The following is a 25,062-nucleotide window of genomic DNA, read 5'->3' as shown; positions in this document are numbered from 1 at the left end:
GTCCTGGCCCAGCCGAGGGTGATTTCAGAGCTCCTACCCACAGCAGGAAGGAGTGAGGCGCTGGGCCAGGCACCGCAGCTCTCCTCCCAGGAAAGCTGTCGAGGCCTTTCATTCAGACTCCTCCATGGCTCACAATGTGTGCAGGTGAATTGATTTTCCAAGCATCTTCTTTGCCTAAAGCCACGAGGAAGTTGCCTGGGAGAAGCGCTTGTCACCTGCTTCCTGTTGTGTACCCTTGACCCAAGACTTTTCATTTGCCCCTCTATAAAACTAGGTGAGTAGAAATGGCATCAAACCGTGAAATAAAAAAGGGAGGAGTGCATCGTGGATCCATGCTTCTAAATGACTTGAAATTCAGAACGTACAGAGTGGAGATTTATATGATGATAAAAATTAGTGGACTCTAAATTTCAAGTTAAACATGAGCAGAAAATGTACAACCATTTGCTTTGTTTGCTTTTTGTTTTGTTTTGTTATTGGGGATTGAACCCGGGGCATTCTACTTCTGGCCTATGCCTCGGCCCTTTTTTAACATTTTTTGGTTTTGAAACAGGGCCTTCTGAGTTGCTGAGGCTATTGCTAAATTGCAGAGGCCATCTTTGAACCTGCAATCTTCCCGTCTCAAGCCTCTCAGGTACTGAGATTACTGGAGTGCACCACTGTGCATGGCTGGAATTGCACTTTTAGAATGATACCTACTGTGACTCTACTAGACCCTGCTCCTCCTCATCGTATAGTTCACCACATCTTAATATTAATCCCGCGAGTGGCAATGTTCTTCCTGGGGAAACTGAGGCTCAGCCTGTTGGAAGTATGTCCATAGTTGGCCCAGGGCCAGAGTCCCCTGCTAAGCCAGTGACCTCCCTCCCCGGGTGTTTTTCCAGTGCCTGCTTGTAGCCGTCAATTCTGTGCAGAGAGCTCTCTTTTTCCCTTGAATGTGTCTCTTATCTTCTCCCGGGCTGAGGACACTCTTTGTGCTGGTAAGCAGTCTGTACTTGTTTGTTTCAGTCCTGGCAAAAAAAAAAAGGTAGAAATTCTAAAAAGCTGCAATTATCCCTCCTGGTTCCTTTGTACAGCGCTCTGTAAATAATTTATTTGGATTGGAGGGCCTGGAGTCTGAAAAACATATTGAACCTATTGGTAACCGGGCGGATTCTGTGTTCAGAACTTGGATACAGAGAGAAAGAAAAATGTGTCTTTGAAATCAGAGAAGGCAGAGTGACCTAAGAGCCCAGGCGCGAGGCTGGAGTCGGTCAGATCACAGCCAGAAGGAGGGTTCTCCGTGGCACGCAAGGATCCCCACAGGCTCCACGACCAGGTCCTGCACCCTCACGAGGGGCTTCCTCCGACAGCTGGCCCTGGGGTAGGAGAATGCTGAGTCAGGCCTGAGCAAGCGCTTCCCCAGCCCCTCCTGCTGCACTCAATACCTGGGCAGAACAAAGCAAATTGTGTTCGCCAGGCTGGCTCTCCGAAGTCACAAGATTCCGAGATGCGGCATTCCAGGGCACCGGCAAGCGCTTCTCAGAAGGGGTGTGTGACTGTTGGCCACTCGGGGACACCTGGTCATCGGACTTTTCAAATAAAAACGTTTAGTACGGAGTTGAAAAACCATGTGATGGTCATGGATTTTGTGAAGAGCAACTGGTTTCCCTCTCAGAGAAGAGCCAAAGTTTGTATTATCCAAATGTGTCAAGGCCTGAAGCCCGTCGAGCAGCCAGCCAGCAGATATGAGGTACGGGCGGACGGGGAGCAGGACCGACCGCAGGCACTCACCTGGTTCCAAGAGAAATGCAGGTGTTGTGGGTAGGTCAGATGGTTCAGGTGTTTTATCTGGTCTAATTAGTTGCATATGTTTGTAGCCTTTTTTCCACGGGATTTGAGAGTTTTATCTTTTTATTTATTTCAGTTTTTGTTATGTGAATCTATCAGATGAATATAAGTTACGTACAAACATCTGCATTTATAAACACTTCTTTATAGGGCTCCCTGGACTTCCTTGGTGGGTTACTGGTAGCTGCATTTAGAAACTGCAGAGCGTTTCTGTGAGCTAAATATTCTTAGCTCTGTAAGTTTGCAGTTAATTGTTTTTCAAAACAAATTCCTGTATGTTTTCTGATGTGTTGTGCCAGAGGATACGCGTGGCTTGCCTTGGTCCAGTTAAACCGAATGACTGGAGAAGGGTCTTTTAGTTTTTGAGGGTGAACTCTAATTTTCAAGCCTAGACAACTTTGTTGTTAAAAAAAAAAGAACTTTGGAGATTTAAAATGTCAAAGAGAGATGAACACATTACTCTAAAATATATTTGTATTCCGCAACTGGTATCAGCCATAAGGAGTTATCTTTTCAGAGAGTAAACACACATGAAATCTGATCAGCTCTTCATTGTACATGGAATAAATTATGAATGACATTGTAATTGACTCCCAGATAGCTCACTTACCCCTCTCTTTTGATAAATGTAACATGCAAATTGCTAATGCTTATGGAAAGGTAACCTTTCTGAATATTGATGCTGTTAATAGGAAAGCCTTCCATGAATGCTGGCAAATACTTCAGACCTTTTGTTCCCTGCTCTTGGCAATAGGAAGCGGGTACAATGTGGAAGGAACGGGTTTCGCAGGGTTCAGGGCTGGCTTCTTCCAGATCCAGCCCCGGGAGCGTGAATTTCCATGTTCACAACAGAGATATAAAGGCCACAGAAATAATGGTGTTAATTAAATTCAGTAATAGTTGTTCATTACTTCATTGCCCAATCAACCAGAGCAAAAGGTGTGCAATTAAAATATAATTGAAAGAAACCAGAGATGTTATTATTCACAAGTAATTAATCAGATGGGGACAGAATTTTCTCATTGTATAATTTTCACTGAGGTTATTTTCTGGTTCTCCAGAGATGAGAGAACTTGTTGAATTATGGTATCATGCATTTTACAAAAATGTTCATAGCTCCATTTAAAACCCTACGTGGCAAGTAGCTGCTCTTGCATCCCCAATTTTCTTAATGCATAAAGCTTCATTTATTCCTCCATTATGATAGTCATACTGGAGATAACAACATGGAAAAGGGGCATCTTTTCAGGAAGTTATAAAATACTTCAAATATACTGATCATCATAGCTACAGTTTTTGTGACATAATCCCCCACTACCACTTACAGCCAGGAGCTGAGCCACTGGTGTGAAAATGAGCCCCAGCCCCTCCCCCAGCAGTCAGTCTGAACCACAGATGGCTCTTGCTGCGTCTGCGGTAGGGCAGGCTGTCCAGGCGGTTCCTGCTTCCTGAGCTCAAGGGCAAGCCGGGCTGAGGACCATCAGATAGGACCTGTGCCTCCTGTCCCTCTGAACTGCATGCTTTGCTCTACTCATTATAGCAAACACTGCAGAATTTAAAATATTCCGCATCCCTTGAAATATTCTTATTATCCCCACCGGGGCGTGTCAGCTCCATTTAGATTGAGGGGGCTAGGAAGACACAAACGTCTCACTCCATTCCCCAAGCTGAACAGATGAGTGATCCCAATTAAGAGCCTGCGCGTCCTGCCACTAGACACGGCCCGGTGACGTCTCCTCTCCATCAGCTCAGAGGCCACCCGTTACCTGCCTCGGGCTTTGGCCACACAGTGTCTGGTGAAACGGAAAAGGAGCAAGGTCACTGGGATAAACTCTTGATGCACAAAGGTGCTGGATTAAAGAAACTGCTTACTTTCTCAGTAAAAGTAAGTTTGAGAGATTTTGATCCAGTGAAAACCTTATGGATGGCCGGGCGTGGATTGACTATCCTGCTGATTGTGGCTCACCTTCTCTCGCATCTTTGCGATCCAGACAGTTTTAAAATGGAGCTTCACATTTGTTAACTTTGCATTGCTGAACGCTTGGTTTTGTTGTATTCCTGTGAAAAGCGCTTAGCTGTGTTCTGGCGTGAGGTCAAGCCACTTAACCTTATGGATCCCCGCGCTTGGGAGGCAGAGACAGGAGGATCGCGCAGGTTCGAAGCCAGCCGCGCGCGCTGGCTTAGGAGACCCTGTTTCCAAATAAAAATGTAAAAATAGCTCTGGGAGTGTAGCCCAGAGGTAGAAGGGCTTCCAGGAACCCCAGTACCACCAAATAAATAAATAAATAAATAAATAAATAAAACCTCATGGATTGCAAGTACTTCCTGCTAGAACCCACACAGTTCTTCAGACTAGGATTTACCCCAGACTTTCCCCTGGCCTTCGTCCTGAGCTGTAGGAAAGCCAAGAGAAGCTATTCTGACCGGGGACATGCAGCAACCCAGTGTAACTGCAGCCCAGGGATGGTTCCGCTGCGTCTGTCCCGGCCTTAAACTGTCTTTAATAGGAGCCATGAGAAAACCTGTCATGCTGGAAGGTAACTAGGGCAGGAGAGAGGGGAGGATGCCAAAGATCCTACTGCTTGTATTTGCAAAACCTGGATCTCTGTTGACTCTGAAATCCCTCAAACTGACAGGCCCGCGATGTGTGGAGGCTCTTTTGCTTCCTGCATGTGTATTTGATAAACTTCAAACATCAACAAAACCCAAACCAGGCTGGGGGCTGGGCTCGGGTTTGGCTCCTGCCTGCTGTCTGTGGTGCAGACATGGACCCATCCTCAGACTGTCCAGGAAGCAGTGCTCAGATGCCTTTGCCAATGACAGATAGGGAAGCCATGTCAGGTGCACACATCTCCCAGAGTGTGACCGTGAGCCAGCGTCTCTTAATTGACTGTTGAGGCCTCTACGACGATAGGCACAGGCCGGGCTTGCGAGTCAAGGCTTGCCCATCTGTCTTCTGTTAGGTGACAGTTTCTAACACAGGCAGGAGATGAGCCCGGGGAAGGTTTTGTGTTTGGAACTACTATTTGGTCATGCCTTGCAATATTTTTCAAAACCTCCAGCATCCTTTGCATCTCTCCTTTCATTGCACTTCCCCTTCCCTTTCCCCCAGGTAGGAAAGGTCAAGGGGATTTGGCAGTAGTGCTCAGTTCTGGCTGGGTATATGGATCCTGGTGAGCTTCTAAAAGCTGCAGTGCTTGTGCTGGCCAAGACCCACGTGACTCAGTGGGCACTGAGCGGAGTCAAAGCTTCAGCAAGAATCTACAAACAGAAACACCAGGTGGCGATTTCCCTCGTCCACCTCCACCGTATCCGGGGTATTCCTCGCTATCTCACCAAGGGGAGCAGGTTGAGAATAGTGGATCTAATGACCTTGTCTGCTCAGGCCATCATCATCTCCACGGTTACCTGTTTCTACTGATTGACTATCCTGCTAACTGTGGCTCACCTTCTCTCGCGTCCTTGCGATCCAGACAGTTTTAAAATGGAGCTTCACATTTGTTAACTTTGCATTGCTGAACGCTTGGTTTTGTTGTATTCCTGTGAAAAGCGCTTAGCTGTGTTCTGGCGTGAGGTCAAGTCACTTAACCAATGGCTTGGTCCTGTGGAGGCTTATGTTTGAGGTCCAGGGGAGCAAGACTAAAGCAGGCTTTAGTTAAGGACAGTGGTTTTCAGCCAAAGATGATTTCTTTGGGTATTTGGCAATGTCTGGAGGCAGATTTGGTTATGACAGTTTGGAGAAAGAAAGATAGCCCTGATTTCTAGTGGTCAAAGACCAGACGTGCTGTCAACATCCTACAGTGCGGACCTTGTAGCTCCCTTCCTTCCAGCAAAGAATTCTCCAGCCTGAAATGTGCACAGGGTAGAGGGGAGGGCTGGCTTAGCCCCCCCCCCCCACTGCCTGATAAGACAGGACCCTTCGGAGGATTCTGCCTGACATCCCAGGTGTGATGAAATCCTCACACTCGGGCTGGTGGGGCAGGAACTCTCCAGCTCCGTGTGAGGTCTTGCAGTTGCCTGACTTACACTTCCTCACAGTGTGTTTTCAAGTTCTCAGTAGTTTTCTCTCAAGCAGGTGCAGCTCAGTATTCATCCAGGGCTTGAGGGAGCCCCTCAAACTGCTGCCCTTTCCTCCTCTGCTGTTTTCTGCTCTTCACAAATTCTGGATACCTTGGTTGCCCCAGATCCCGGCTCTACCTCTGCTGTTCAGTAGGACCCCAGGCTCTGAGTTTCCCCCTCCCAGAGCCACGACCCTCCAGGTGGGGACAATTGTGGGGCTCCCCTCTTGTTCCCTCTCTGGAGGGTCACATTCCTACATTTCTCACTGTCATTGGGAACCACTGTTTTGTAGCTGTTTTCTGGCCACCCCATTATGGCTGGAAGTAGACGTCTACCCAAGTAACTCTGATGTCCCCCCAGGGCCGAGGAAGTTTGCTGTGGGCTCTGATGATTGTCTTCAAATGGTTGGGGTGTGGTTTTAGGTCTTGGGAGATGAAAGTGCTCAATTTTAAGTGCTCCGACTTCAAAATAGCTTGATGCAGGGAATAAAGAGGTCACAGAGACCAAACAGAAGGGAAAACAAACATTGCCTTTCTTCTCTGGGTTATCAAAAGGCGTAGAGCAATTTCACTGACTTCTTAGTCAAGCTGAGCGCTTCAGCCAGATCAAAGTCTTCTGAGCCTGGCTTTGCCTCCTTGAGTCCTGGCCTCGCGGTGGTGGTGGTGGTGATTTTGCTGGGGTCTGCGTGTTCCTCCAGCGCAGTGAAGGGGCCAGGACAATCAGGGCTGAATAAGGGCTGTCTTACAAAGGACAAATAGACACCTGTAACTCTGGTTTTGGGGAGGCTGAGACAGGTGGATGTGGGCTCAGGGGCCAGCCTCAGCAACTTAGCATGACCCTCAGTAACTTAACAAGACCCTACTTCAAAATAAAATATGAAGAGAGTTGGGGATAGAGCTTGGAGGTAGAATGCCCCTGGGTTCAATCCCCAGTATGAAAAAAGGGGACAGCAGATATTTCAATGATCTCTGCCACCCCATGAACAGAGTAGGAATGCCCTCCTCTCCTCCAGGCCTTGCCTACAGTCTGGACATTTCTTAGTGCCCTTTCTAGAAGCCTCAGCTATACAGCCTCCAATGGCGCCTAGGTAGTCTCTATCCAAATGTGGGAAGAGGGAAGTCGTAGGGGCAAGAGGGCGACAAAAGGCTCATCTGAGTCAGCACTGCCAGGGCTCTCTGTACTCTTTTGCCCTCTCTCAGCTGTTGGTGAGAGGCTGGGTTCAGAGGGCGGCGTCCTGAAGAGGAGTGAGGCTCAGGGGTCTGGAGTCAGTTTGGTTACATCTGGAGTCCCGTGTAGTGATTGCAGTCTCCAGCCCCCTTGTGTGCGATGCTTTATTGTAGGTGAAATGTTCCTTGACCCAGCGCTTTCCAGCAAGGCCTCGTGAGACCCATCTCACATCATTTGGGGCCAGTTTCCAACAGAGAAATGGTCATTGGTGGGGGTCCTATGTCTGTTTCTCAGCTGGACCAGGAGGGGAGGCAGGAGGTGCAGCTCGTGGGTGTGGCTGGGGCGGCCAGGGTGCTGGGCTGAGGCTCCCTGAGGTTCTGCACTGGGTGACTTTGGCAATCCTCTTGTCCTTTGTCAGCTTACTTTCTTCATCTTTGTTCATGAGAACAATAATGATATCTCTTTGTGGAGTTGCTGGGTTTGTCTTTATATACAGAAGCCTTTATTTTATTTGATACACCCCCAAACAATAAATTCATACATGACCAATAGCATTTATTTATTTTTATACCATGCTGGAGGCTAAGTATTAAATAGGTATTTCCTCTTGTCTTGTTGGGGGTACTATCGAGATAATCAATGTAAAGAGCTGAGCTTGGCACAGGGGCAGCGTCCCATAAAAGTCATTGTTGTCCCATAAAAAGCCATTGTTCCATAAAAGTCAAGTCCATAAAAGTCAGTGTTGTCATTATATTTTTTTCTTCCATCTTTGATCCTGCCACAGGACCATTGGATGAGGATGTGGTCCCTGGGTCTGGGGATACTGTAACCAGTGCTTTATGGATGCTGTTTCTATGTAAGCTGTCTTGTCTAAGTCAGGCAAGTCGGCATGGTGGTGCATACCTGTAATCCCGATACATGGAAGGCTGATACAGGTGAATTGCAGGTTCAAGAATATCCTCATCAACTTAGTGGGGACCAACCTCAGCAATTCAGCAAGACCCAGGAATCCCTACAAGGAAAGGAATCCAGAGGCTGGTTAGGAGAGGGCCAGGAGGTTAATGCACAGCTCCCTGTGCTCGGCTGTTAGTTCCACCACCAAGGAGACTCTTGTGAAGGCGAATGATTCATGCCTGATTTTTGCACAAGAAAGTCAGGAAGAAGTTACTAAAAAAATAGATTGCTGGGCCAGAGAGGAACTGGGATCCATAAATTGTGTGTGTGTGTGTGTGTGTGTGTGTGTGTGTGTGTGTGTAACTAGGAATCAACAGGGTCTTGCACATGCTAGACATGCACTCCACATCTCAGTCCCAGAAATCTGTTTTTAACTGTAAAGCCTGATCCTGATGCAGGTCTAAATCCCTGATCTGAAGGCCCAGACCAATATTGTACAACCACGTGAACCCAGGAGAAAGTGACAAAGGGGTTGTTGTGAGTCACTGTGCCTGCCGGGATGTGTGAAGGGGCATGGGGCTGGGGGAGGTGTAAGTCAGAGAGAAGAGTGGAGAGGCCGGGCCACTGTGTGCCGGGAGAGTTGAGAGACGGAGAAGCAACAAAGGAGGGTAGTGTTGGCTGAGCCCTGAATCGCCTCATTGATCTTCCCTACAGCTGGGAGACACACGAGCCCTATTTGTTCCAGAGAGAAAATTCGGTGAGGCCCAGAGAGATACTGCAGAGTGATACAGTTAGGAGTGGTGGGTGGGGAGGCGAGACTCCAGCTTCATTAAGGCTCATGCTGAGGTTTATGCTTTTTTCATGGTGCCAGAGGAGGAGAGAGGGAGGTACCAAATATCTTGAGAGTAACAGCTGGATCTAGGGATGCTGGAAATTAACTACACAGACACAGAGACAGCCAGCCTCAAGTGGTGAGAGATACCTCCTGTTGCTTCTCTATGAAGCATCTTCTTCCAGTATGCATCTCCCTCCATTCTTGCTGTCTCTGGTTCTACTCCTCTGATGAGCAGAGGGATTAGAACTCACTTGGTGCCAGAGGCTGGGGTAGGTGCTGGGGCACAGGTCATAAAGGCTTGGCTCTTACCTGATTCAACGTCTGGTAGGTTGAGTCTACACTGAGCTGTGCATCTAGAGAACTCAGCAGGGCTGCCCAGAAAAGATGTTGGAACACATCTTTCAAAGAAGATTGGGTGAGTCCATCTTAGTGGGATGAGTGAGAGTATGGATAAAGACGGGGGAAGGAGAAGACATTTCAGGACAGAAAAGGTCTGGGGGTGATGGTAGGTGTAAGTTAGAGAAGAGAGTGCAGATACCCAAGCCACTGTATGCTATTTCTAGATGGTGACACAGGATCAGAGAGAATAAATAGGACCCAGTAGTCTCTAGTCTCTAAAACTGAGGATACAGGGGTTACAACTAGGTTTGAGAGCAAGGAGGAAGCCAGGCATAGAAAGAGCTCCAGAAGTTTGCCACAGGTCTCCTAGAGCCAGATCCTGAATCTATGCTGTGCAGGATGAAACTCAGCAAGACTAAACAACAGGCCAGGAGGGAATACTTCCCAGGAGCTGAAGCATGAACGGTTTTCAGTGCTTTCTCAGGCCATGGGCTGTTTCTGTCTCCTGCCATCTGCAGTGGACCACACTGCAAAGGACCACGCTGAATTCAGATCGAGTTAGTGGAGTCCCTAGAAGGTCATGACTGGAAGTGTGACTAACCCGGCCTTAGAGTAAATGCCACTCTAGACTCGTCCCATAACAGCTGCAAAAGCCGTAGTTGAAAGAACCAAAAAGCCATTCCTCAGTGTAGCTGGTGAGCAGAACAAAGTTCAGTACTCTTTACAAGATCACACCGAAATCCAGCAGCCAATGATAGAAAGGTTTACAATGTCTGGCATCCTATCAAAAATTATTAGATATTCAAAGAATCTGAAAAATATAACCGTATATAGAAACGAATTCTTTAATGGCAAAATGATGAAATTTGCAAGCAAGAGCTTTTAAAAGCTATTATGAACATGATGATAAATATATTGCTTTCCTTTTAAATTTAAAGACAAAGGAGTTATCGCTATGATAGATAATGGGAATATATATAATATATATTAATATAATATATAATATTATATAATAATATATAATATATTTAATATATAATATATATAATATATATGGAAGAATATATATGTAGAAATATATATAATATATAATGGAGAAATATATATTATATAATATATAGTATATATAATATATAATATATATAATATAATAATATATAATATATTCCCATTATCTATCTATCTATCTAACTGTCTATATCCACACACAGATATAAAACTGGTGCAGCCTGCTGAGTTCTTCTGACTGCCTCTTCTACCATATGATGAGTGGGGTAGCAGCCATGCCTTTGTGACCTGTGACCCCAGCACCTACCACTGTTCCTGGAACGTAGTAAATTCTAATGCCTCTGCTCATCAGATGAGGATAGAACCTGGGACATATGCATGGCTCAAGGTTTTATATATATGGTTCAATATTTTATATATGTTATATTATGTATTATGTTTATTATACATTATATTTAATATCTAGAGAAGACAAAAAGGATTTTATTTGAAGTGAAAATTTTTTTCTGGATATGGCGAACAACAGATTGGATGCTACAAAACAAAAGATCATTCAAATTTCCAAACTGAGCTGGATTAGAAGATGGCGACAGAGAGACGCAGCGTCCCTCACTAGCTGAAGCAAACTAAGTTCAACTACTGAGACAGAAGTGTCTTAATAAGAAAAAATTAAACGTACGATCCAAAACAGACTTGGGGAGTACGGCAGAAAAAATCCAGCAACTGAACTGCAAGATTCCCCACGACACACAAAGAAAGCAGATAGTGAGCTGAAGACTCGGCGGCCGGCGGAGTGCAGGCGCAGGCGCAGTGGCCTCAGGGCCGCTGGCCCAAACGGGACTTTTGGGTCTTTAACATTCCCAGAGAAGCTCCAAAGTCTGAAAGTGACCAGAGAGTTCCAATACCTGAAGTTGCGAGCTAACTGGAGCTCCTGAGTGGCACCCAACAAAGGTGGCCTCGCAGACACGCCCGTAGATCGATCGGCAGGGACCGGGAAGTGGACCTGATCACCTGATCACCGCGGGAGCGAAAAGTCAGCAGGATACGGGAGAGCTGCCAGAGCTTCAGAGCCACAGATTGGACTGAGTGAATTCAGAGGAGCCACGGACCCGGCAAGCACACAGTGAGTGCAATATATGTGAGTGCCAGTGTGAGCAAAGTGCGCCAATTCAACTCCAGGACCAAAGAAGAGCACTTAAGGCGCGATAACTGCACGGGGCCACAAGGGGACACTCCAAGCAAATACAAGATTCACCATATATCAACAACATAGTAGGACTGTTATCTCTTTTATTCTTCTTCTTCTTCTTTTTTTTTTTTTTTTACTATTTTTTTATTCTTTTATATTTTATTTTTTACTATTGTGGTTTGGTATTGTTTGTTTTACTTTTTGGGTCTTTGGGTTTGTTTTGGTTTTTGGTTTTCTGGGGGGATAAGTTTTTTTTTTCCTGGGGGGATAAGTCTTTTCTAAAGTCCTAATACAAAGACTGGGCTAAAAATAATACCCACTAACAATGGGGAGACAGCAGAAAACCAGACATGAGAACTCTGAAAATATGAGAACTAGGAACACTGGAGAAATGACAGAAATCACGAATACTGACCTACAAGAAATGCAGGAAGGGGAGTTCTGAATCTTGATCTACAATATGATGAAAGGATTTAAAACAAGTTTAGAGGAGATGAAAGATGAGTTAGAAACACTAAAAAAGAACCAGAAAGAGGCTTGGAATGAAATGAAAGAGTCAAAAAATGAAATGAAGTCAGCAATAGAAAGAAATTCTGGAAGATTAGAGGAAACGGAAAGTAGAATATCACTGTTAGAAGACAGTTCATTCAATTATTGTAGCTTTATATGGTTTGAAATCAGAAAATATATATCTTCTAGCTTTGTTCTTTTTCAAGATCGTTTTGGGTACCTAGAGTACATATTCCATATTAGGATAGATTTTTTTTCTGAAAAATAAATATATAAATATATGATAGTTTCACCTAAAAAAATAGAAAAAAATATTCTCTGGTAAGAAAGAAAGCAAAAAGAAATATTGAAAAGTTATCTTTAAGTCATCAAAAGCTTGGTATCAGACAACTGAAACTGTTATGTGAGATTATCATTTTTAATTTTGGATAAATTGCTTTAATACTAGATGTCAACCACTAAGCTAAGCATGGGAGGGAGGGATAGGGAGAGAATGGAGTGGGGATTGGGTGGGGGCTGACTGGGCATTGTGTGCATGTATGTCTACAAAAGTATGTATCCCACTATGATGTATGAATACAGTGCACCAATAAAATAAATAAATAAATAAATAAAAAGAAGACAGTTCATCTAACACCGAAAACACAGTCAATAGTATGCAGAAGTCATTACAGCAACAAAACTGAAACATACAGCAAATTTGGGACAACATGAAATGCCCTAACTCATGGATAAAAGGCATTGAAGAAGGGATAGAGGTACAGACCAGGGGCATCCATAATATCTTCAGAGAAATAATTTCGGAGAACTACCCAAACATGGAACGAGAGATAGATCTTCATGTTCAAGAGACATACAGAACACCATTAAGACAAGATCAAAAAAGAACCTCCCCACGCAACATAATAGTCAAAATGACTAACATAGAGGCCAAGGAAAAGATCTTAAAAGCAGTGAGAACAAAAGGTCAGGTGACATACAGAGGCAAAATAGTAAGAATCACCCCAGACTATACAACCCAGGTCATGAATGCCAGGAGAGACTGGTATGACGTGATCCAGACCTTGGAGGAACATAACTTCCAACCGAAGCTGCTTACTCCAGCAAAACTACTATTCAAAGTCGATGGTGAAATAAAAGTATTTCAGGATAAACAAAATCTCAAAAAATTTATGAATTCAAAGCCAACACTAGAGAAAATACTTAAAGAAATAAACCATAAAGAAGAAAAAAGAAGCAGACTTCAGAACCAGAGAAGAGAGGAAAGTGATCAGAGGGGCTTCTAAGTAAGGAAGAAAGAAAAAGCTACCAAACAGATGACAGAACACAAAATGACAGAAAACAAAAATCATATTTCAATAATAACTCTTAATGTCAGAGGACTTAACCTACCAATCAAAAGACATAGATTGGCAATGTGGATCAAAAACATAACCCAAATATATGCTGTTTGCAAGAAACTCACCTAACAGCCAAAGACACTCACAGACTGAAAGTGAAAGGATGGAAAAAGATATACCATGCTAATGGAGAACAAAAAAGGGCAGGGGTAGCAATCCTGATATCCAACAAAACAGACTTTAAACTAAGACACATCAGAAGAGACAAATCAGGGCACTTCCTTTTATTAAAAGGAACAATACACCAAGATGATATAATGATATTAAACGTTTATGCTCCAAATGTGAATACAACCACATTTGTAAAACAAACCCTTCAGGACATCAGATCTCAAATAGACCCAAATACAATAATTCTGGGAGACTTCAATATGCCTCTCACACCACTGGATCGGTCTTCAAGGCAAAAGTTGACTAAAGACTCTTTAGAACTAAAGAAAACTATAAACCAAATGGACCTAATAGACATATACAGAACATTTCATCCAGAAACTACAGAATACACATTCTTCTCATCAGCCCATGGAACCTTCTCCAAAATAGATCACAAAGTACACAAAGAAAGCACCAGCAAATTCAAAAGATGTAATATAATTCCTTGCATCTTTTCAGACTATAATGGAATTAAAGTAGAAATTAACAACAGGAAACTCAAAAGAAACTATGCAAATACGTGGAGACTGAATGATACACTATTGAATGATGAATGGGTAAGAGCAGAAATTAGGGAAGAAGTAAAGAAATTTTTGGAAATAAATGAAAACAGACACAACTTACCAAAATCTCTGGGACACTATGAAGGCAGTATTAAGAGGAAAGTTTATTGCATTGAGTGCTCACATAAGAAGGTCTCAGAATCACCAGGTTCAGACCCTATTGGCACAACTCAAGGATCTAGAAAGACTGCAACAGTCCAACCCCAAAGCCAGAAGAAGACAGAAAATTATTAAAATCCAAGCAGAAATAAATGATGTAGAGAACAAAAAAACAATTCAAAGAATCAACAAAACAAAAAGCTGGTTCTTTGAAAAGGTTAATAGAATTGATAAACCCCTGGCCAACCTAACCAAAAGAAAAGGAGAATCAATGCAAATGACTAAAATCAGAAATGAAAAAGGAAACATCATCACAGATAGTGAAGAAATTCAAAGGATTATCAGAAACTACTTTAAAAATTTATACTCCAACAGACAAGAAAACATGGAAGAAATCAATAGAGTCCTAAACACAGTTAACCTACCTAAACTGAACCAAGAGGACATAGCAAGCCTAAATCAACCAATAGCAAACAATGAAATAGAAATGACAATAAAAATTCTTCCATCAAAGAAAAGCCCAGGCCCAGATGGGTTTACAGCTGAATTCTACAAAGCCTTCAGTAAAGAACTAATACCAATACTTCATAACTTATTCCAGGAAATTGAAAGAGATGGAACTCTCCCAAATTCCTTCTATGAGACCAGCATCACATTAATTCCCAAACCAAATAAAGATACCTCAAGAAAGGAAAACTACAGACCAATATCTTTAATGAACATAGATGAAAAAATTCTAAACAAAATACTAGCCATACACATTTAAAACCATATCAAGAGAATAATACACCGTGACCAAGTTGCTTTCATCCCAGAAAAACAAGGTTGGTTCAACATACACAAATCAATACATGCCATCCACCACATAAATAGAATCAAGAATAAAAACCACATCATCATAGCAATAGATGCTGAAAAAGCCTTTGACAAAATCCAACACCCATTCATGTTAAAAACACTACAGAAAATTGGAATAAAAGGAACATACCTCAACATCATTAAGGCAATATACAACAAACCCAAAGCCAACATTATACTGCAATGTTTTAGGGGGAAAAACTGCAAGAATTCCCCCTAAAATCGGGAACAAGACAAGGATGTCCACTATCACCACTCCTTCAATATAGTCCTTGAGACTCTTGCCACAGCAATAAGACAAGAGAAGGAAATCAAAGGAATTCAAATAGGAAGAGAGGAATTAAAATTATCCTTATTTGCAGATGACATGATCCTTTACCTAGAAGACCCTAAGAACTCAACCAAAAGACTTCTGGAGTTAATTAACAAATTCAGCAAAGTTGTAGGATACGAAATCAACCTAAAGAAATCAGAGGCTTTTCTTTATACCAACAATGAATCCACAATGAAAGAAATAAAACAATTCCATTCACTATAACCTCAAAACCAATAAAATCCCCATGAATAAACCTAACCAAAGATGTAAAAGACCTTTACAACAAAAACAATAAAACATTAAAGAAAGAAATTGAAGAAGACCTTGGAAGATGGAAAGACCTCCCATGCTTGTGGATAGGCAGAATAAATATCATCAAAATGGCCATTCTGCCAAAAATGATTTATAGATTCAATGCAATTCCCATCAAAATACCAACTACATTCTTCACAGACCTAGAAAAAGCAATCATGAACTTTATATGGAGAAAGAAAAGACCCAGAATAGCCAAAGCAATTCTCAGCAACAAGAATCACGCAGGAGGCATCACAATCCCAGACTTCAAACTATACTATAGATCAGTAGTAGTAAAAACAGCACAGTACTGGCACAATAACAGGTACACTGACCAGTGGAACAGAATAGAAGATACAGAACAAATCCACACACCTACAGTCAATTAATCTTTGACAAAGGGGCCAAACTCATACGCTGGAGAAAAGACAGCCTTTTCAACAAATGGTGCTGGGAGAACTGGCTATCCATTTGTAGAAAGATGGAACTAAACCCCTATATCTCACCATGCACAGGAATCAACTCGAGATGGATCAAAGACTTAGAAATCAGACCAGAGACTGTGAAGTTATTAGAGGAGAACATAGGCTCATCACTACAACATACAGGCACAGGCAGTAACTTTCTCAACAAAACCTCCAAAGCTCAGGAAATTAAAGCAAGAATCAACAAGTGGGATAGTATCAAACTAAAAAGTTTCTTCTCATCAAAGGAAACCATCAAGAACCTAAAAAGGAAGCCTACAGAATGGGAGAAGATCTTTACCAGTCACCACTCCGATAGGGGGCTAATATCCAGAATATACAAAGAGCTCAAAAGACTCTGCACTAGCAAAACAAACAACCCAATCAAGAAATGGGCAACTGAAATGAATAGACAGTTTACAAAAGAGGAGATACAAATAGCCAATAGATTCATGAAAAGATGTTTACATCACTAGCCATCAGGGAGATGCAAATCAAAACTACACTGAGATTCCATCTAACCCCAGTCAGATTGGCAAGCATAAAGAAATCAAACAATAATAAATGCTGGTGAGGATGTGGGGAAAGAGGAACTCTTTTACATTGTTGGTGGGAGTGCAAACTAGTTCAGCCACTATGGAGATCTGTGTGGAGATTCCTTAGAAAACTGGGAATAGATCCACCATACGATCCAGCTTTACCACTCCTGGGTATTTTTCCAAAGGGGTTGAAAACAGAGAACTACAGCAACATATGAATACCTATGTTCATAGCAGCACAATTCGTAATAGCCGAAATTTGGAAACAACCTAGGCCCCCATCAACAGATGAACAGTTTGCAAAGTTATGGGAAATACACACAATGGAATTCTATTCAGCTATAAAGAAGAACAAAATCACGTCATTTGTAAGAAGATGGAAAGTTCTGGAAAGCATTATGTTAAGTGAGATCAGCCAAACACAGAAAGAGAAGGGACATATGTTTCCTCTAATATGCCCAAACAAGTGAGCATTGGGGATACCAGAGGGACTCCAGATAATGGAAGGGAAATCTCAGCAAAATTTGAATGGAAAACTAAGAGAGGAAGGAGGCTGAACTTGACTGATGAGCGGCTATTTCCAAATAGGTGTAAAAGTACGAATATAGCAAGGTTAGCCTGGGTATTAAGTATCAGGAGGGGGGAAGGGAAACGAGGGGGGGGAGAGGGCACCAAATACAGATGAAATGTATAACATTTACTTTCAATAAAATAAATTTAAAAAACTAAAGAAAAAAATTTCCAAAATGAATACAAGAAGAAAAAAATAAAAATGAAAGAATAAGAGCTCACACAAGAGAGAGGACAGAGACTCCGTGACCCATCGGGAGATGTTGAGAGGTTCAATGTAATCATGATTGTAGTCTTAGAGTGAGCAAGTAGATAAGAAGAAAAAAGAGTAGAAGAGAATATGGTTAAAAATTTTCTAGAATTAATGAACTATATGTAGACACATTGCTTGTCCAGTGTATGTATCCCCCAAGTGGTGACCTACAGGGCTATTGGGGTTCCCTGCCCAGGATATAGGATTTTCTCTTTGTGGTCACCCTGCACTGATTACCTGTAGCAGCTAGCTTCTTTACTTATGAATAAGATTATATCAGCATGCTGTAGGATCTCAGCTTCTTTAGCTCTGATTGGCTAACAGAAAAAGGAAACACAATCTGGCAAGCACACTCTGTATTTGTTTTCCATTGTTGCATAATAAATGATCACACACTTAGCAGAGTGAAAGAACACCCACTTATTATTTTACAGTTTTGTAGGTCACAAGTCCTGGTGTGTTGTTGAATGGCTCCTCTGCTTACAGAAGGTCTCTCCAGGCTGAACCAGAGCATCAGCATAGGCTTAGCTTTCTCCTGATGCTCAGATTTCTCTTCTAGGATCACTGGATTTGAAAGAATTCAGTTATATGTGGTTGTAGGACCAAAGTCTCCATTTTCTTGCTGGGCATTAGCCAGACACCATTCATAGCCAGAGACCATTCTTATCTATCCAGGCTGACCTCACGTCCTTGCCACAGGCAGTGTACACCATGGTTGTGGGCATCTTCGAGATCAGCAGGAGAATCTGCTACTTTGCTTCTTTAGAAGACTCATATGATATAATTTGCCTTTGGAGTGACTCAATGCCAACTGATTAGCAACCTTAATTACACCTGTAAATCCCTGTTGCCATGTAATGTAATTTAATTGTAGAAGTGATAGCATAATTCTATTCACAGGTTCTATTCATACTCAAAGGAAAATAAGTATTTAGGGCTTATACACCAAGGATGTGTGTGTGTGTGTGTGTGTGTGTGTTGATGGGGGTTCTCAGAGGCCACTTGAGTTCTCTGCCCACCAATTATTTTTTAGCAGTTTTGTATCTGTGGAAAAAGGAAATACAAGAAACCCTTGGGATCAAAGGCACATAGGTTGGGGCCTCTAAGAGCTCAACCTAATAATCTGTTCTAGATCTCCATGTCCTCCAGGTACCAGGGAATCTTTCAGTAGCCATTTGTGGAATGTTATAAATGAATGAATGAATGAATGGGTAGGTATGAAGTATATCTTGAAGACATGAAGCTATCTAAGAGTATCTAAGAGATCATCTTCTGCTTCAGTACTTATGTTAGGCTCCCTTACAGAGGCTCTCATTCTTTGGTGATTGACAGTCAGATAGATAGATGATGGACAGCTATCATGTCTAATTTGCCCGAGCATAGCTACAAACTGGAGGTCACCTGTTTTTATCATTCTTTCCATTAATCAAATCCTAAATGGTGAAACAATTTTATTTCCCCTTTGGGAGTCTAATTTATATCTCTTTTTCTTCCAAAAAGAACTCCAAGACAGTGCTAAAAATGAGTACCTTGGAAAACATCCAGGATTTAGAAATAACAATGTATCAGAGAAGCTAATAGATCTGAAGGCAAATGGGGGAAATATTTTCTCAAAATAGTCAGTAAATTGCCTGCCATTTTGTATCTAAGGTGAGAAGCCACTTCCCAGCACAGCACTCTATAGCCAGGAGGTAGTGCATAGGTACCCAAGGGGCTCATCTGCCTCGGGGCCCAGATGACTCTGATTCAGTCCTGTGTTTACAGAAAGTTCAAGAAAATCATTATTTTCATGGCAAACGTGCTCCACATCTGACTAATGAATTCTAGATACTGCTGTATTCTTGGTACGTGCTGGGCTCCATTAGCTACATTGCAGTGTTCTGCGGTTGCTGAGAGCCAGCCTCTTTAAGTGGTGATGGGCTCGGTCAGGTATAAGAAAGAACCTGTTTTTTCATAGATATGCAAAACGGACCCCAGCACAGTCTGGAGAGGCAATGCACTAAAATTCTTACTGCTGATTGGAAGTAAGAAGCTTCATTAGCTCAAAGTATATACGTGTCACTGGGCTCAATATACAGGAACAAAAATATGAAGGTTCTCTAGGAGACAGTTCATGATGATGTCCACTTATTCACATTTGGCGATGTAATTTGTGGGGACTGCATAAAAATAACATGGGTGCCCTCATTAAAAAAACAGGAAGACTTTTCACAAAAATCCTCAGATATAAATCTTTCTCATTTGTCCATGTTCTTTCTTCCTCTTGATTTTCCAGAGTATTTTAAACTTGCTACTTAAATGGTGGTCTGAGTAGGAAAAATTTGCAATTTTACATTATCATTATACATTTTACTGTTCATCTTTACATCGCAATGCTGGTTTTAACACCAATATAGAAGCATTTAGCTCATATGTGGAATCACCCAAATGAGATAACTCATGTGGTTTAGCTCACTGAGCATATGTGTATTTCATTCTTACAAGCGTAACAAGCGCTGCAAAAACCAACCCAACTGTTTTATCTCCTTGCTGGATATAATCAAATTCTACCAACACTGTCTGCTTTAGCTCCCAGGAGTCAGGAAGGAGCATAAGGAGAGGCAGCGCTGGTTGGCCTGTCTTCCCTTCCTCCTCCATCACCATTTCAGCATCAGTGGTTGGCTGACGGGAGGGAACATGGGTGAGGAAGACGTGAGATGGCTGCTTGGCCATCCATGTTTCTCAGACACCTCTGCCTCTTTCCTGCATCTGAAGTAGGTCTGGTTCCAGCGCAAGGCGTGGCCTGGGGCCCTCAGCATCCTCCACCTGATCTCCAGTGTGACATGTGCATTTTGCCTTCAAGGCGAGTCCTGCTCACCTGCCACCAGGCACTGCAGACTTACCAAGACTCAGTGACAGGGGGACACCTTCTGCCCAAGGGACAGCAAGAAGACCTGTGAGCATGCAAGATACACATACCTCTGCTCTGTAGTCCCCTCATACTTAGAAGATGCAAGTTCAATGATAAGATGATGAGAGACTTCAAAATGACAATATTCCTAGCACAGGTCCATAAAGAAAAACGTCGGTAGGTTTGACTTCATGAAAATAAAATTCATGTGCATTGCCGGGCGTGGTGGTGCACACTTGTAATCCCCGCACTTGGGAGGCTGAGACAGGAGGATCGCGCAGGTTCAAAGCCAGCCTCAGCTACTTATTGAGGCTCTCGGCAACTTAGTGAGACCTTGTTTCCAAATAAAATATAAAGTAGGTCTGGGAGTATAGCCCAGAGGTAGAAAGCCTCTGGGTTCCACCCCCAGTACCACAAAAAAAAAAAAAAAAAAAAAAAAAACATGTGCATCAAAGGACATGATCCCCAGAGCCAAAAGGGAACCCTCCTGCTCCATGGGGAACTGAAGGACACTGGGCTAAGTGAAAAAGGCCGGACATCAAAGGACAACAATTGCTGGGCTTCCCTCAGGTGAGGCCCCTGGAGTAGTCGAGTTCACAGAGACAGTCGAGTAGTGGCTGTCAGGGGCTGGGGAGGGGGAGGGGAGTTGCTGTTTAATGTACAGAGCTTCTGTTCAAGAGGATAAAACATTCTGGAGTTGGTTAGTGGTGATGGTTTCAAACATTGCAAACGTTTATTTGTACACTTAAAAGAGTTAAAATGGTGAGTTTTATAATATGTATCTTTTACCACAATAAAAAGCCATTAAAGCCGGGCATGGTGGCACATGCTTGTAATCCTAGGATTGGGAGGCTGAGATAGGAGGATTGTACAGGTTTGGAAGCCAGCCTCAGCTACTTAGTTGAGGCTCTCAGCATCTTAATGAGATCCTGTTTTCAAATAAAATATAAAATAGGTCTGAGGGTATAGCCTGGAGGTAGAAAGCCCCTGGGTTCTATCACAGTCACACACACACACACACACACACACACACACGCATGCACTCCATTCAAGATGGTGACATTAGGCCAAGCTATGGACCATCTGTGGGGAGGTCTCAGTGCAGACACACAGGTCCTGAGCCACGAAGCTTTCTTTACATTGGCTGTGTTTAAAGAACACGAATTCTAAAGGCCCAAGACAGGTTGCAGCTGAACTTACTTGAACTTACCCAGTTCAAGGCTTGTGCAGGCCTTGAACCAGTGCTTCTCCTATTTCAGCCTCCTAAGCGCTGAAATCACAGTTGTGCACCACCTCGCCCATCTTACTCAGACATTATTTTATTTTTAATGTACTTTTGTTGATGCATTATAGTCTCACTTGATACTGTAGTTCAGAGTGATCGGGGTATACATGCACACAGTCCACAGTGAGCTTCCCCGCGCGTCCCCCCCACTCTCTCCCTATCCTTATGATATCGAGATTGTCACTCATAATTTCACATATGTGCATAATATCAGTGGAAGGTTTCCTTCACTAATTCTCTCTCCCTGCTCCCCTATACCCCCTCCATCGATTCGTTGGGATTTCTCCTTCATTATCCAAAGTCCTTCTGTGCTGTGATAAGTTTCACTGCAACTCTGAGCATCTTACAGAATTGCCGATGCTCTCCTGAGGCACAAGGTGAGGGCGGCTTGGACCTGATGCAGGTACCCTGAAACCTGCTGGGGTTTAACTCTATGACTTTCCATGAACTTTCACCTTCTCTCGTGTCAAGGGCTTCATATATAAAATGGAGCTACGATAGCACCTTCATCTAAGAATATGGTCACGTATAGAAAGCATAGTATTTTCCACTTGGCTTGCTGCCAGAGCCTGCTGACACTCAGCTGCTGATCACATAATGTTGGCATTCTTATGAATAATGATATTCATAATATTGGTACTCCCTTGCATTTGAGATGAGATTATAGTAAACCCTTGCTTTTAGAGTTTCCATGGAGATTAAACAATGCCAGTGAAGCCTTTAGCACCATGCCGGGCACGTGGTAAGTTCTGTAGTGCGGCTGTTACATTTCTCCTGTGACAAAGTCATTAAAGACCAAATCGTGCCATCCTTCGATAAGCAGTGGTCATCAATCCCCCCACTCCCCGGTTATGAGAAGGTGTGAAGGTCAGGTATAAAAGAAGGAGCCTGTTAAGCTGCTTTCTGCAAATCTGGTTGCAAAAATAAATCACAAAAAAACAGTGTCCAGTCTAAAATGTCAAGGCCTTTCTTTCCCCTCCAGGCCCTGGGGAGGAGTTCCAGGAAGAAATGAGCCCAGGGTCCGGAGGGGCCTTTGTTCTGCTTGGTGATCTCTTTTTGTTTTCGTCTCTGTTGCCTTGAAAGAAGAAAAACAAGAATTGAATCCGAAGCTATAGAGTGGAGCTGTCGATCGAATTCTCAGAACTTCTTGAGATGTACCAAAGCTGGGGGACATTAGTGTTCCTCACCCTGAGTGCTAGCCATGCAGGGCCCGGGTTGAGGGAAGGTTGGAAGTTAACGGTAAACAGTTACGAGGGATAAAGTTTCCGTGTGGAACAAGAAACGAGTTCAGCTTCTGGAATCATCAGCTCCTACTTTAACAGAAGGAGAAGATGTTGAAATGATAGGAAACATAACAGGATAGGCTGAGAGGAATACTTAAGGAATCAGGGGACAGCTTCCGCTTTGATATACAAAATAGTTCCGCTAAACTGTGACTTGGTAACTGGGTAATTAACATGCCTGCATTCTGGAGTTAATCTCCCCCTGTGCCCCATGTTTGCTGAAATCCCCAGACCCGCGCTTTTTTCTTGCTGCTCTCACTGATATTTGCAAGTGGAAGGCCTTGACGTTGCTGGGTGGGGGTGCAGAAGCGTCTCTCTGGGGACCACTTCTCCTTCGGCGGCCAGAGGAGGTGGCCTTCCTCCGTGTGTCTCTCAAGAGGAAGAATGACAGACTAGCATATCCTCTTCCCATTCTGATTTGTTTCCTTTTAAAATCAGAGCCCTACCACCCTTAAGAGAGGAGCAAGGGTGGCGCATGCTTGTAATCCAGATTGTGGGAGACCGTGACAAGAGGATCATGGGTCTGAGGCCAGCCTCAGCTATTCAGTGAGACCATGTTTCAAGATAAATACTTTAAAAATAGGCCTAGAGTTGTATCTTGGAGTTAGGATGCCCCTGAGTTTCATCCCCAGTCCCCAAACACAAACACACAGAGTGAAGGAGAAATGAGGAGTCAGGAAGAGTGAACTGTGGCGTCCTCATTCAAATCCTAATAAGGGAACGATCCCACCATTGCAATCAGACAAGGGACATCATCTCGGTAATAAAAGGCAATTGAGAATCTAAATGAAAAATCTAATGCTTTTTCATGCTGATTTATTTTAGATTAGAAAAAGTTAAACCAGATGTAAACACGAAGAGGTGAACCATGAAGAGGGAGCTTGGGTAGAGAGACATCTCAGCTCTGAGCTATTATAGGTTCAGGGCTGCGTTCACCAGAATGTACTCTGTCTGACATTAATTATCGTCACAGAGGAGGGTTGAGAAGATTTCAAACAAACACATCGCACTGGCAGAGACCAAGCACATCTCGCTCGGCGCTGCAGAGGGTCTACCGTTCCCAAGAGAAGGGCGGTAGAAAGTGCAAAGTAGATTCCTCTGCCCTCCCGCTTGCCCCCCACCCCCGGTGGAACTTGTACATCCCCGTTAACAGGGCAGCTTCTTTTTCTTCCACCTCCAGCAAGGTCTGTCATTGTCCTAAAAAAGAAGACCCAGCCCTAAATCCACTCCTGGTGTTTGGCTGCTTGGGATTCAAGTAGATTTGAGACTTTCCTTCTGTTTTTCTGCAAACTACGCACATGTCCAGAGAGGCAGAGTTGGCAGCAGGATTCTGTGTAGCCCTGGAAGCCCCCAGATCTTTTCTCCCCGCTCTTCTTTCCTGGAGTGTATGAAGTTTCAGTCCTTTATTTTCTAGCTCAGTGCTTTGCAAAACTCAAGAGCCCTCTCTCCTCTCACTGGGCAAATGCATGCACTTGAACACACACACACACACACACACACACACACACACATCACATCACATCACATTTATGCATACTGTGTTGTGGCTGGAAAAGGGAAGGTCCAAGTACCTGGGTGTGGGGGGAATTGTGAGCTATGGATCAGGCTGGGGTTTCTCCTGGCTCTAGGCTTGGTAGAGCTGCAACTCAGAGCCAGTGATCTCATCTCTCTATAGCCTGGTGCCCTATCTGTTATACATGGATTTGCCTGTATCACGGGGTTCTTATGAAATTTGGCAGGTAGAAAATTTAAACCCCGGTGCTGGTGTGGAGGTTTCAGTAAACGTCCACGGTACTTATCTATAGACCTCCGTGTAGACTCTGGGGACCACGTGGGATTCAGCAGCGATGCTTTCAAGTCTACAGAGATGAATGTGTGCAACATCTCCAGTGGGATCCGAGGTAGCACCCTGCGATTAAGCTCACTGATGTTTTTGCAACAAAATCTATGAATATTCATACCAAATGGAATAAATTAGTATTATAAATAGCCTTAGGTGAGTTTAGGTAAGTTTTTGCTGACAGATTAGTTTGCTTCAAACACAAGGAGAAAACTCTGGGATTTCAGAGCTTTCTGCATTTTATTTTACTTTTTATTATTTTCAATTTTTATTTTCTTGTGTGGTACTGGGGATTGAACCCAGGGACATTTCACCTTTGAACTACACCCCCCCCCAGACCTATTCCATTTTTTATTTAAAACCGGGGCCTCACTAAGTTTCTGAGAGCCTCACTCATCTGCGAGTTTGAGACTGCCCTCCAACC

The 25,062-nt window shown here is 43.3% G+C and overlaps 1 protein-coding gene across 2 annotated transcripts in view; it reads left to right on the top strand.

Moving 5' to 3' along the window:
• Positions 1 to 1,570: 1,570 nt before the first annotated feature.
• Positions 1,571 to 25,062, top strand: part of LOC308262244 ((E2-independent) E3 ubiquitin-conjugating enzyme FATS) — a gene marked incomplete at its 3' end in the record, with an annotated part of 233,362 nt that continues 209,870 nt past the window's right edge. For both annotated transcript variants that reach the window (XM_080694701.1, XM_080694700.1), the window contains exon 1: positions 1,571 to 1,732. In XM_080694701.1, the coding sequence (XP_080550827.1) occupies positions 1,616 to 1,732 (117 nt within the window). In that variant the 5' untranslated portion in view covers positions 1,571 to 1,615. The remainder of the gene's footprint in view (positions 1,733 to 25,062) is intronic.

The sequence above is a fragment of the Muscardinus avellanarius genome (assembly GCF_963383645.1).
Source record: "Muscardinus avellanarius genome assembly, chromosome: 4".
NCBI lineage: Eukaryota > Metazoa > Chordata > Mammalia > Rodentia > Gliridae > Muscardinus > Muscardinus avellanarius.
The sequence above is the reverse complement of the archived record's forward strand: the minus strand, read 5'-3'. Positions and strand labels throughout refer to the sequence as shown.